General features: G+C 37.6%; 2 protein-coding genes and 1 non-coding gene across 3 annotated transcripts; 2 read left to right on the forward strand and 1 right to left on the reverse strand.

Annotated features, from left to right (window-relative positions):
* The first annotated feature begins 855 nt into the window (after window positions 1–855).
* LOC141684944 (uncharacterized) lies at window positions 856–3,384 on the forward strand. Its single transcript, XM_074490076.1, has 4 exons — window positions 856–1,046; window positions 1,163–1,337; window positions 1,459–2,001; window positions 2,104–3,384. Exons 1-4 carry the CDS (start codon window positions 856–858, stop codon window positions 3,382–3,384), a joined length of 2,190 nt encoding a protein of 729 aa, XP_074346177.1.
* A 3,534-nt stretch (window positions 3,385–6,918) lies between these two features.
* On the forward strand, window positions 6,919–7,025 carry LOC141688373 (small nucleolar RNA R71). The gene has a single exon (XR_012561818.1). It is a non-coding gene; the product is annotated as a small nucleolar RNA R71 (small nucleolar RNA).
* A 2,660-nt stretch (window positions 7,026–9,685) lies between these two features.
* On the reverse strand, window positions 9,686–13,410 carry LOC141687268 (receptor protein kinase-like protein At4g34220). The gene is made up of 2 exons (XM_074492476.1): window positions 11,389–13,410; window positions 9,686–10,554 (listed from the first exon to the last, which is right to left on the reverse strand). Exons 1-2 carry the CDS (start codon window positions 13,037–13,039, stop codon window positions 9,887–9,889), a joined length of 2,319 nt encoding a protein of 772 aa, XP_074348577.1. The 5' UTR covers window positions 13,040–13,410; the 3' UTR covers window positions 9,686–9,886.
* Window positions 13,411–13,711: the final 301 nt, after the last annotated feature.

Genomic DNA, 13,711 nt, shown 5'->3' on the forward strand with positions numbered 1-13,711 from the left:
ATAATGAAATGAAAGATAAAGTGAACCAATCAAGGGTTCTATATTGATTTTAAAAAGGAATTGAAACTTCCTACTCAGTAATTGATTCTTTGAAAAAAATGAAAATGGTTTATATTGCTTTGAAAAGAGTTGATTGTGATATTGTGAAGCTTAAAGCTCGTGAACCCTGATTTTAATCTGTTGATCATATAATTGGTTCCATATAGTGAAATATTGTTGCTTTCCTTTCTGAAAGATCTGTTTTGATCCTTTAATGATTTGTGATGAATGTCGGCTTTCAACCTGCTTCGAGCCTTGTTCCTTGAAAGCCCCTCATTTTTCCTTCATAACCCTTTCATAACCCGAAAGATGGAAATCTGCCACCTAGAACAAATAAAGTAGAATGCCCTGAGATTGGTAAAGTATATTGTGGATTTTATATTGTAGAACTACTTTATAGTTACTTGCTGAGTTTTATACTCATATGTTTTATTTTAATCTAACCATGGCAGTTAAGCAAGAAGATGGCCAGGCTTAGGTGCATTGCTCGTAAGAGCGTACCTGGTGGTCCCTACCGTGTTGAGGGCTTCCGGTTGCCAGAGCAGGTAGTGGTGTTTTTGAGTGAGAAAGCGCTTAGCCAGAAGGTTGTAAAGATACAATGGGTTATCTGTCGGTTCCAAGTCGGAATCAATTATGTTTATTTAATATTATTTTGGGGTTGTAAGTTATATTTTATGGTTGGTAGTTGTAATCTTGTCTCATACTTTATCCTGTTTGATCCTGTTAGTAGTTAATCGGGGTTTATGCTTATTTAATTATTAGATTAAAGGTGTGTGGGTCCTCATTTCCTAACCCCGAGATTGAGGGTGTCACATGATGGATGATGTAGAAGGTGTTAACTATGATAGAAAGATGACTAGATTGGTGAAATTAGAGTTTAATCTTAGTTTTGAAGGGTTATTAGATCTTTTCTATACAAAGTTGTGGACCGATAATACATTGTATAAGTTGAACATATGTCATAGATTTCTAAGCCCTTCAATGAATATGTTTGAAGTTGCACCAATGTATGATGACGATGATGTTATATATTTAATTTGGTGGCTTTTTCAAGTTTAAGAAACTACGTAGAGCTCTATATTGACAAAATTTCGGTTAACTTCGTACAAAATTCAACTGTTAGGGGTGAGATGTCCATAAGTGGTGAAAGAAGTTCAAGCTCGTATAACTCAAAAAAGTTACGAACTAGTGAAAATGGTGAAGTTAGTGGTAGCTTTAGTGGTGGAGTAAGTGGAAGTATTTCAAGTGGAAGTTCTAGTAGGTGCACAAGTCATTTGTATAGTGACACTAACTCGAGAGTAAGTTCCGAATTTAGAGACGAAGACATTCCTTTCCACAAGTGTTTTGATGGGTCATCAATGGTAGCATCATTTCATGAGCTGGTTCTAAATAAATCAATTGATATTTTTAATGCTTTAGAGTTATGAAATGGAACAATGTTTCATACAAAAAAAAGTTGATGCGTGTAGTGAAGGATGTTCATATTGCCAACCACCAAGAGATAAAGGTGCTAAAATCAGTTCAGGGGTTTGGGAAGTTGAATGCAAGAGGAAGGTGACATGTTGTGTTTGGATGTTAAGAGCAAGAAAGAGAGCCATTCATAATTTTTTTGAAATTATGGAAACTAAGGGTCCACATACATGTGTCAACCCAAACATCTCCCATGATCACTGTAACTTGAGCTCATCAAATATTGCACATGTCATTAGTACACAGATAGCTGCAGATCTTAGTGTCTCGGAGAAGGTATTAGAGGCTACTTCTATGAGCCACTTTGGTTATAGACCTTCAAGAAGGAAGATTAGGCATGCAAGAGAGATGACAAAAAAAGCTATATTCAAGTCCTATGAAGAGTCTTATGAGTACCTTCCCAAATTTATGAATCCATTGTTATCATTCAATCATGGAACAGTTGTTGATTGGTACTTCAAGGAGCATGATCTAGGAGAGCCTATAGCTGGGGTGATTACATTATCTATTTTTTAGTTTTTGTATCCATTATTGTTTGTTCATTCATTATTGACTAGCTAAATATGACTCATTTAATATGTTTTATTCTAATAGGTGGTGGCATTCAAGCGAGTCTTTTGGGAATTGAAGCCTTGTATAGATGCATTTCCACACTATATACCTGTACTTCTTATAGATGGTACACATCTGTATGACAAGTATGGTGGAGTCTTGTTGACAGCTACAGGAGTTGATGGTTTTAACCACCTTCATCCAGTGGCATTTGTAGTTGTTGAGGGAGAAAATAAGGCAAGTTGGTCTTGGTTCATGGAAATGGTGAAGAAAAAAGTTGTCCTTCAGAGGAGAGATGTTTGTGTCATTTTAGATAGGCACAAGGGGATTATTTCTGTTATGAACAGTCCAGAGCTTGGGTGGTGTGAACCACTTAGTCATCACCAGTTCTGCTCTAAACACCTAGCTGCAAATTTTGAGAAGGAGTTCAAAAAGGTGTTGAAGGATAGCATTGTTCCATTGTGTAGCCAACTTACAGGGCCTAAATTTTCTAGGCATTGGAATGCATTGGTAGCTGTTGAGCCAAGAGTAGAAGAATGGTTTGTTGATAATCCATTAAGTCATCGGGCTTTGGCTTTTGATGAAGGCAAAAGGTTTGGGATTATGACAACTAACATGGTTGGAAGTTGGAACAGTGCTATCAAGGTGGCAAGAAAGCTCCCTATCGCTACATTGGTCAAAACTATATTTCACAAGTTGGTTGCTTACTTTGATCAGCGACGAATAGAAGTAGAGAAGCAATGTGTTGATGGCAATCTATTCACACTTCATTCCAACAAAATGCTTAATAGATGGAGGGAACGTGCACGTGGCCATTATGTGAAGGTATTTAACCGTGACACTTGGGTGTTCACCGTGACTACATTGAAGCGTGGCCAAAAAGGAGGAAATGAGCACATTGTTCGCTTAATGGAAAATATATGCACTTGTAACAAATGGCAGACATTCCATATTCCACGCTCTCATGTGCTAACTTGTTGTGCCAATCAAAATTTAGATTACACAAGTTTTATAAGTAAGTGGTATAGGCTAGACAATGCAAGAAATGTATATGGAAGTGCATTTGAGCCATTGCCGGATGAGAATGCTTGGCCTTTATTTGACACATTTCCCAAAATGGTGCCCGATGTTGAGAACATTCCCAAAAAACCGAGGCGAATAACGTCGGTGGATGTCATGTATGGCCTCCATACGCAGAATCAACCTTCTATAATGTGCACCACCAAGACCAAACCTATCAATTATATGTTGCGCATGAGAAGAACCCTCTGTAAGTATGCGAGGATCCGTCCGACTACCCTCTACATCATAGATATATTCTAACCCTTGTCAGGAGGTGCACCTAAAAATGCGTAACTCAAATGATCTGGCAGCGGTTTGAGCCCAAGTGTGGAAGCTTCTTCAATAGACGGCTCGGGACGCTTCTGAGAAATTTTCAGCTCTGCTAACCCAAGAGAATCGAATGGCATATCCAACTTCCTCTTCCACGGAGGTGCATTCAAAACCTGCAGTTGCTCTGCTCCTTCATCATCTTCAATAAATGATTCCCCTATTAGGGATCTCTCTAGGGTATCTGACTTTGGAAATTGCTCAAGCTCCGAATTCACGTTAGAGTCGACCCGCTCTACTTTAAAGCACTGCTCTTTATCTGTGGGTAACTTTAGTGCCTTGAACACATTAAAAGTGACCTTCTGATCTTGAATCTTCATCGTAAGCTCTCCTTTTTGCACATCGTGAAGGGTTTTTAGCACATAAACGCAACGAAAATGTAAATTTAAATCTTAAAAAAAAACGAAACCCTCCTTAGGATCCATGCGAAAAATAATATTTAATTCGTAGTTCAGTATGTTTACCTTAAGAAGCTTTACGTTAATGGAAAGATGGAGGTCTTGAATGATCATCACGTAGCCCGTCGCTGGAACGATCTACGCCTTGAAGGTATCCACACGAATGATCGCCCGGAGGATGGGTGTGTACTAGCACGTTCTTGAGGCCGCCTTCTTGCTCTCTCTATCTCTCTTCAAGCTGCTAGGGTTTATATTTTATCAAATAAAACGCGTAACCCTACTTCTATTAGAAAAATATATTATATAGGCAAGAGTTAATGGGCCTCCAACCCTAAACTTAATTTTAGAGTTATTGTTATTATTAAATTCGAAATTCTAATTATTGTATTATTAAGTCTCACTTAATCATCCAATAACTTAATTTCGGATTTAATATTAAATTCGAATTTCCTATTTATTTAATTAATTAAGTCACACTTAATTAATAACAAATAATTCGAATTACTTATATTTAATTTAAATCCGAATTTAAATTAAATAATCCTCCAATCATTCTTTGTGTGACCCATTAGGTTATTATTACGTTGGCAACAATTTTAAATCTAATTTAAAATCATAAACAATGAGCGGCATCTAGTAATACATCATTGTTACCCAAGTAATAATAATTAAATCAGTGATCGATTAAACCTTTTGTGTATAATGTACAATGTACTATAATCCTTTTAACCATATATTATAGATTAAACTCGAGGCATGTTATGTGTCATCCTCTTCATAATTTAATCCAGGTTCTTGATCGATGAGTAGACTATAACATCAAATCAACATTTGAGCATGGCCATACATTTCATAGTCTAACTCAAACAAGAGGCCAATAATATCACTCCTAAAATAGGAGGGTTAAATCCTTTCTAGATCATTCATATTTCTCATATGATTCATAATATACCCAATATACACTTTTATCATCACCCGGTCAAAGGTAACTTTTAATGCAACCAAAGTATATTAATTCTCATATAGAAATATAATGATTTCAAGTCTAAGGACCAATACATCATTATCACTATGAGAATTACTTATGAAACAACAGACATGTAGAATCTCACATTGGGTCTTTCAGCACCATGTATATAATATATGTGCCTGTGTTTTGACTTTAGTATCACTATACCTATGATCAATGAGATGTGTTCATCAGTCAACATTCACACTAGTCTTAATGCATTATTATTGTCCCTTAATAATACTCGACTAGGGATCTTTAGGAATATCGTTACTATTCTCATAATCTCATTTCTAAGTCACCTAGAGATATAAAATTACATATCATATTCCAATGACATTTATTAATCTAACATCTTATCGCAGAAAATAAAGATATAATAAATTACTAAAGAATAATCCATATAATCAGAATTAATAATCCAAATGTTTCATAATATAAACATAATAGTGTTGTCTCCAGGGCACAAACACTAACACATCGATCATAGTTCGGCCTGTAGCCAAGAATGGTCTTTCCAAGATAATGGGAATCTTCTTATCTTCCTCAAAATCCAGAATTACAAAATCAGCAGGGAAGATGAGTTTGTCCACCTTGACCAAGACATCCTCCACTATACCTCGTGGATAAGTGATGGTCCGATCAACCAGTTGCAAAGACATGTTCACATATTTTGGATCAGGTAGTCCAAGTTTCTTGAAAACGAACAAGGGCATCAGATTGATGCTAGCTCCCAAGTCACACAAACACTTGTCGAACGACAGATTGCCAATGATGCAAGGAATAGTGAAGCTTCCTGGATCTTTAAGTTTAGGAGGTAGTTTCTGTTGCAGCATAGCAATGTACTCTTCCGTTAGAGCAACGGTTTCCAACTCCTCAAGTTTTAGCTTCCGAGATAGAATACCCTTCATAAACTTAGCATAGCTCGGCATCTATTCTAGAGTTCCAGCAAACGGTATGTTGATGTGTAGCTTCTTGAAAACCTCCAAAAACTTGGCAAATTGCTTGTCGAACTTATGCTTTTGAAGCCTTTTAGGAAATGGGGGAGGCGAATATACCTGTTTATCCCCTGTATTATCCTCAGGAGGATTGCCTTCAACAACTTTCTTCTTCGGTTCCACCTCGGCATCCTTCTGCACAACTTTTTCAGCTACAACCTCATTTTCTGGAATTGGCAAGGGTGCAGACGCACCTGTATTCTGGACAAAATTTTCAGACTTTTCGTCTTGCTGAATTTGGGGGCTTGCGACCTTTCCAGACCTCAAAGTGATTGCATTAATCTGTTCTTTGACTTCCCTCTTGCCTGTATTAGCTTCTGTATCACTAGGAAGAGTTCCTTGAGGTCGACTCAATAAGGAGTTAGCAATTTTCCCTATTTGATTCTCCAGATTCTTGATAGAAACAGCCTGGCTTTGGTATATAAGAGCCTGGTTTTTGCACATAAGCCTCAACTCCTCCAATTCAGATTTTTTATTCGAAGATAGACCTGCACCTTCATGAGTTTGTTGTTAAAGTTGGAGTTGTTGTCTTGGTGCAAATTGTTGCTGAAAACCAGGAGGATTGAATTGCTTATTTCCAAACTGTTGGAACGGCTGTTGCATCACACTCTGATTGTTGCTCCAGCTGAAGTTAGGATGATTCCAGTTGTTAGGATGATAAGTGTCTGGAACTGGTTGCTGCGATCTCTGAAAGTTGCTCACAAACTGAGCTGATTCAATAGATATAGCGCATTGCTCCTTCGCATGTGAACCTGCACAAAGCTCATAAACACTTGTCCTCTGATGAACTCCATAGTTGGCCAGATAATCGATCTTCATAGACAACGCCTTTAGTTGAGCAGTGATAGCCGTAGCTGTATCCACTTCAAGAACTCCTGCTACCTTGCCCTGTGGCAAACTATGGGTTGGATACTGATATTCATTCGCAGCCATCATCTCAATTAGAGCATAAGCTTCCTCATAGCTCTTTGCCCTTAATGCCCCACCTGATGCTGCATCGAGCATGGGTCTTGACTGTGCTCCCAAACCGTTATATAAGCAATTGATGATCATCCAATCATATATTCCATGATGAGGACATTTCCTAAGCATCTCCTTATAGCACTCCCAAGCTTCACATAGAGATTCTCCTGATTGCTGCGCAAACTGAGTAAGAGCATTACTGATTGCAGCTGTCTTCACCATAGGAAGAATTTAGTGAGAAACTTTTGAGCAAGATCTTCCCAAGTAGTAATAGATCCTGGTGGTAGAGAGTATAACCAGCTCTTAGCTTTATCCCTCAGAGAGAATGGGAAAGTCTCAGTTTTACCGCATCCTTTTGAAAGTGTCGCAGATCTCGATGAAATCTCTAATGTGCATATTGGGATCTTCCGTTGGAGAACCCCCAAACTGGACTGAATTCTGTACCATCTGAATTATGCCAGGTTTGATCTCAAAAGTATTATCCGCGATGACTAGTTTGACAATGCTAGATTGAACGTCATTAATCTTTAGTTGAGAATAATCCATCAACACTTTCGTTGCTGCTGCTGGATCTCCCATTACAATAAAACTAGAGTACCTGAAACACGAACAAATAAACCGTGAAATTAAAAGAATCCGAGTCAGTGAACTTTAACGACCACTGATGTCAAGCACATAAACTAAAAATTAACACCAAGTCCCCGGCAGCGGCACCAAAATCTTGTTATGGAGAAAACACGCGCTAAAATTACACGCAAGTATACGCGTTCGCAAGTAGTATAACCTGTAAATCAGATTCGTACCCACATAGACTCTTTTTGATTAACTTAAGATTATGCACCTATGCAACATAGTATGGCTATCGCTTAATGCTAAGACAATAACAAGTTGAGATGTTTATAACTAAGATTAAACTAACATGGAATTAACTAAGAATAAAAGTGATTGAATTAACTATATGAGACAAACATGAGATTCTAACTTCATTAAATACTTCATTCAAAGTCATTTTTCTTAACCTTAGCATGCAATGGTGATGACAACTAATCAGGTTACACGAAACTAGTAAACGCCAACTTTCGTTGTACGAATACCCTACTACTAGACATCCACAAAAGAGATAGAAGCTGAATAGACACCAATTATGTTGAGACCCTATATGTCTATAGAATTTGACAACATAACGTTTAATGCACACGTTATCTATCGTAAATACATAAGACAAGTAAGATGGTTAAAATTACCTACGAATCATGCATAATAAATACATGAACCTATACTAGCATGACAAGTTCTAAACCTCTATATTCACTGTCGCTTCAATAGAGATTAACAAATTATCTTATATGTTCGTGACGCACATAAGAACGCACAACCAATACTAGGATATCATACAATCACCACACACTTAAATATCAAAACAATTAACTATAGAAATACATAAGTAAATCCGTTAGAACCCCATGACAACGATTAGTTCATAACCGAACTCATCGTCACCATGGGTTCCAATGAAAGCATGTTAATTAACTAAATCTTTATAAACTGAATAATAATCAAAAGTACGTTAACAAGAGTATTAGGTTCAAACAATAAAGAAAACAAGCATCCAAGATTACAATTTAAGCAAAGAATCACAAGTAAAAACAAGATCTTCTTCTCCTTCGTTGTATTGTGCTATTAGGTCTTCTTGCTGCTCTCTTCTTCCTCTTCTATATGAAATACGTCTTTTTAAAGTCTTTAAATACCAACCCAACATATCAGGATTCTTGAAAATCGACCTAGCGCGGCCGCCTCCAAGATCCAGCGCGGCCATCCTGAGTTTCTTCCAAACGGGTGCGGCCGCTCCCAAGAGTAGCGCGGCCGCCCCGAGTAAGAAAAAAAACTGTATACAATTTGACGAGAAAAAAAAGAGTAAATCGTAAGCCAAATTTATGAGATGTGTTGTCAACTGTGTCAATTGAATGTATGGTACTGGGCTTGTGGGCAATTGTGTTCATTTGGGTATCAGAAAGAAATGGGCTTGCAACAATTTATGATTACGATCGCTGCAATTTGTTCGTGGTTTGTTAAGAAAAATCGAGCCGTATATTATTTATAACTGGGGGATCCACCCCCAAGTGGAGTTGTTTACTGTTATTATCAGAATCAACTTACCTCCTAATAAAAAAACACACAACTTCTCTATTTAATTATTTCCCCACCGACAAAAAGTAATTATTATCTGTTTAATACGAGAGAGTACTAGCAACTGTAATTGAGAAGGACCAGGTCCAAGCTAGTGAAGCAGTTGATCAACTCACAAGCATCATTCATGTTGCTAAAGTTCTTGGTTTCTATAAACAATCATGACCTACATTTGACCAGATTCTTTACGATATCTAACCCTTACTCCCGAGTTTAGAAAATGAATGATAGTAAATAAAGTAATTTCACTTGCATTCATAACTGTGCTTCCGAGTTTTAAAAGGAGTGAAAACAAGTTGTAATGAAGACAAATCTAACAAAATTTCGCTCTAAAACTTTATTTTAAAAATGGGATTAAAGTATTTTATCTCCTTATCACATTTCCTTCCCTTAAAAAAACTCTGAATAAGACCTAAAATTAACGGTAAGTTTTAAGTTACATTCCGAGTCATTGCAGATGCCAAGAGAATAATTTAACATGTATACACACCCCTCTTCTTCAAAATCTGAAAATAGTCCATAATCCATCGAACGCGATGATGTAACTCAGGTGATAAAAACTTATCTCTTGTCGCATTAAGTTCTGCTTTTGATTCTAGATCTCAGTATAGATTATATTAATGTTAAGAATGAAGCTTGAATGCTAGGCGTGATTGAGAAAGGATGAAAGGGATTCCATGTCGATTAAAAAGACAGACACAGCTTATACATTAAGAAACACTTTAAATGATGAAACAAACATACAACATATTCTCATACTTGGTTACACGAGACACACTTTAAATTATGCACTAAACTTTCTTAGTCAAAAAAGACCAAAAAGTATATACCTTTAAATCCAACATCGATACTAGCTTTTGGCCAAACGTATCATTCACTATTCAACGTGAAGAGGATGGCATTATTTTCTCAAGAACTTGTACTACATCTTTCATTGAAGGTCTCTTCTGTGGCACCAATGAAGCACAACTGAATCCTAACTTAAAGCATGCCCACATTGCATCCTCTCGACCACCCACATCAGCCCTGATCGCCACGTCTGCCATCATCAGAACACGAGTTTTGTCTGCGTCGTATAATCCTCCTGTCCATTGGCTTAACTCCCTATCAGAAAACACTTTCCCTGTCAGAAGCTCAAGTAACACTATGCCATATGAGTAAACATCCCACTTCGGGTTGGGCTTGAGGCTCTTGAGCGACTCGGGTGCATGGTACGGAGATGTGCAGCCCATGAACCCGTTAGGCTCGATGTAAGGACTGCTAGATGATGGATGGTCTTGTGGTCCTTCACTCGAAGACATGCACCTCTTGCTACCAAAATGTCGCGTTGAACAATCAGTTTTGTACTTGTGTTTTCCTGATATTAACCAGTGAAGGCCTAAGTCACTTATAACAGGCTCCAGATCCGGGGTCAAGAGAATGTTACTAGGCTTAATGTTGCTGTGAACATGTTTCTTGTCATGGATATAAGCTAATCCTCGAGCAATTCCTCTAGCAATGTTTACTCTAACTTGGAATGGCAGATGAGACGGCGATGAACCAAATCTTTCTGAAATTTTACAAAAAACATACAAGAAAAATTATCAGGCATAACTATAAGTTGAGAAAAACTAATTGATAATTAGATACTGTACCACAAAAAATTGTTAAGATCGATATCGATTATTCTGTGGGGGCAACAACAATTATGACACTGAATAGACATGAATGTAATCTTTGCTCAACCTGCAGGAGTAAAAGACAAGGAAAGACACATGCTTCTGGCTTGATGCTTATTATGGTTTTTGTACCAGCCAGTGACCCCTGAACTCTAGTTTTTCCAATGGAGAACATTTGGGAACCACAAACAATGCCACAACAAATTTATGATTGTGATTGATATTAACTAGTCATGTAATGATGGCTAGCCACAGAACAGAATGCACCTAAAAATGCTGTTTGGATTGGTTTATCTTTACCAGATAACTGAAATTTATGATTCTGCATGCAATTTCAAACTGAAAACAACATTCTAGCATTCATGTCAAATCTATAGTTCAACATACAGTAGCTTTAACAAACTTACCACTTGCTCCCGAGTTTTAAAAAGTAAGGAAAATAAGTGGAGGGTAAGTAGTTTCACTTCCCTCCGTAATCGTGCTCCCGAGTTTTTAAAACGAGTGAAAGCAAGTGTTAAAGAATGCAGATTTGACAATATTTCACTTCAAAACTTTCACTCCAAAAATGGGATGAAAATACTTTACCTCCTAATCACTTCCTTCCTTCCCATTAAAAAACTCGGGAGCAAGCCCTTAGAAACTAAAATTAATACTAAGATGTTTTTTTTCCAATTTTAAGCTAAAATGAGGCTAAAAAAATGAAGAGAGAAAGAAAGAGAGCTTACTATGACCAGCACTGGCTAAGCTTCCATTGGAGATATAATCAGAGATAAGAAGCTTCTCATCTTCACCCCAATAGAACCCTCTAACCGTAACCAAATTCGGGTGGCGCAATTTAGAAATGGCCTTGACTTGAGTCTCAAACTCCTTAAGCTTCTCGACTCCACTCTCTCCGATCCTCCTTACTGCAAAAACAACACCATCTTCAAGCACAGCTTTGTAAACTATACTCCCTCCACTTGATCCCAATATATAAGCTGAAGCCTTCAACAATGTCTCAGCTTCTAAGTTTGTCTCTCCATCCACTATCACCAAAGATTTTTCCAATGTATACTTTTTAATCTCCTCTGCATTGCTGTTACTCAACTTTTTATGGTCTTCGCTTTCTGAGCCTGACATGTCTTCACTGGCGGTAAGGCTCGTGCAAGACCATTCTCCACACTTAGGACCAAACTTACTAATCTCAAATGAAGTGCCTGCTGCAACAGCTGAACTGATTACAGGCCCGGGTCCTTTCTTGTCGTAACTTGCATTGGACTTAACATTTTGTTTCCTCTTCCTCAACTGATAGACATAGAGTAGTATCATGACAAGTAATCCAAGTCCAGCTAAATCAGCTACTATGATTGTAGCAATAGTTCCAGGTTTAAGTCCATGTTGTTTCGGATTTTGACTTTGATCTGAGGATGGACTCGAGTCGAAGTCTCGGGGAATGGCTGCAATAGCTGGAGCTGAATTGTTTGCTGTGGTGAAGTTTGGAGGAGTGGTTAATGTTGAAGGAATTGAACAAATCTTTTTCAATGGTTTGCCACATAAATCAGCATTTCCCATGAAAGACTCAGTTTTTTGGTTTGATAAAGCTGATGATTGTGGGATTTCACCAGTGAGATTGTTGAATGAGAGATCAATAGATGCATTTGCTGGAATCTTCTTTACAAAATCTAAAGGAAATGGCCCTGAGATTTTGTTGTAAGAAAGATTTAAGTACTGCAAATTTTCACCATCAAATGTCAAAGGCAAAGATCCATTAAACATATTTGAAGATAGATCCAAGACTTTAACAGATTGAAATCCACTAGGAACTGAGCCTGAAAAGTAGTTACTTCTCAAAGACACAACAGTGAGATTCTGCAAGGAAGTAAGACTTTCCGGGACTTTACCGGCCAATGCATTATCAGAGAGATTAAGAACCTGCAGATTCTTCAGGTCAGGAATCAACTTTGGGAGCTCACCAGAGATGACATTGTTGGATAAAGAAAGAACTTGAAGCTCTGAAGCATTAAAAAGTGAACCTGGTAAAGTACCATTCATGAAATTTGTGGACAGATCAAGAGTTCTGAGGTGTTGTATTAAACCCAACTCTTCTGGTATTGAACCAAGAAGACTGGAGTTTGGAAGGACTAGACTCGTGACTCGAAAAATGTCGGCTGGGCTTGAGCCAACTTCGCCACAACTTATGCCAGTCCATGAACATGGAGTTATGTCATTGTAGTTCCAGTTTTCAAGAACTAATAAAGGGTCACTAAGAATGGAGTATTTGAAAGAAAGTAAGAGAGTTCCATCCAAGTTTAGAGCTGTGGAAGAAGCAAAAAAGAAGAAAATCACAGCAAGTGCAGAGTAAAGATGGTGAAACTCACTTCTTCTGTATGTCATCATTCTATGTTCTGTTTGCACATTTCTTTTACAGATTTATATACTTATATATGTGTGTTTGTGCATACAGAATGAGAGGTTAAACAACTATGATAATGGTTGTTTTGTTGGCCAAAAAGAAGGGGTGGTTAGAGAAGAAGAGGGACAGAGAGTGAAAATGGTGGGAAGTTGTTAAAAGAGGCAGGGGAGATTAAAGCTCTGTTCTGTTCATGTTTAGTAATGTTGGTTGGAAGAAAAGGATTAGAGAGGGCTAGTACAGTAGTTGCTATGGTTGATTTGCATTAGGCCTTGTGGGAGAGAGCAAAAAGATTAAAAATTGAGAAAAGTTGTTGGGAGGTGCAAGGGAGTGGCAAGGGTGGAGCAGATATAAAATGCCTTTTGGATTACTCTGTTTTAAGAATAATAGTCATCCTTAGAAAAATGGTCTTTTTAATACATTTTTGCAAATATAATTTGTAATCTCATTTTTTTATCTAGATGAGGGGAAGAGTCATGATACTATGTAGTACATATGACCTATATTATTGTGTGACATGAAATTTTTTAGTTCATTTTAACATTGAAGAGGTGATGCGATAAACAAATCCAAAATCATTTCGGCACGGGAATTATACACAGTTTTGATCTTCCGCGCGCAAGAACTCTGCCATTGCACCAACACTTTGTCGGGAATGA

The sequence above is a fragment of the Apium graveolens genome, chromosome 9, assembly GCF_009905375.1.
Source record: "Apium graveolens cultivar Ventura chromosome 9, ASM990537v1, whole genome shotgun sequence".
NCBI lineage: Eukaryota > Viridiplantae > Streptophyta > Magnoliopsida > Apiales > Apiaceae > Apium > Apium graveolens.

Bases quoted from the DNA above. Each gene is read 5' to 3' on its own strand.
- LOC141684944 (XM_074490076.1), top strand. From the start codon at position 856: ATGGATGATGTAGAAGGTGTTAACTATGATAGAAAGATGACTAGATTG. The intron at 1,338-1,458 runs GTAAGTTCCGAA...TTAATGCTTTAG, and splicing joins ATAGTGACACTAACTCGAGA to AGTTATGAAATGGAACAATG. The intron at 2,002-2,103 runs GTGATTACATTA...TTATTCTAATAG, and splicing joins TAGGAGAGCCTATAGCTGGG to GTGGTGGCATTCAAGCGAGT.
- LOC141687268 (XM_074492476.1), bottom strand. From the start codon at position 13,039: ATGATGACATACAGAAGAAGTGAGTTTCACCATCTTTACTCTGCACTT. The intron at 10,555-11,388 runs GTAAGCTCTCTT...GTAAAATTTCAG, and splicing joins CTTAGCCAGTGCTGGTCATA to AAAGATTTGGTTCATCGCCG.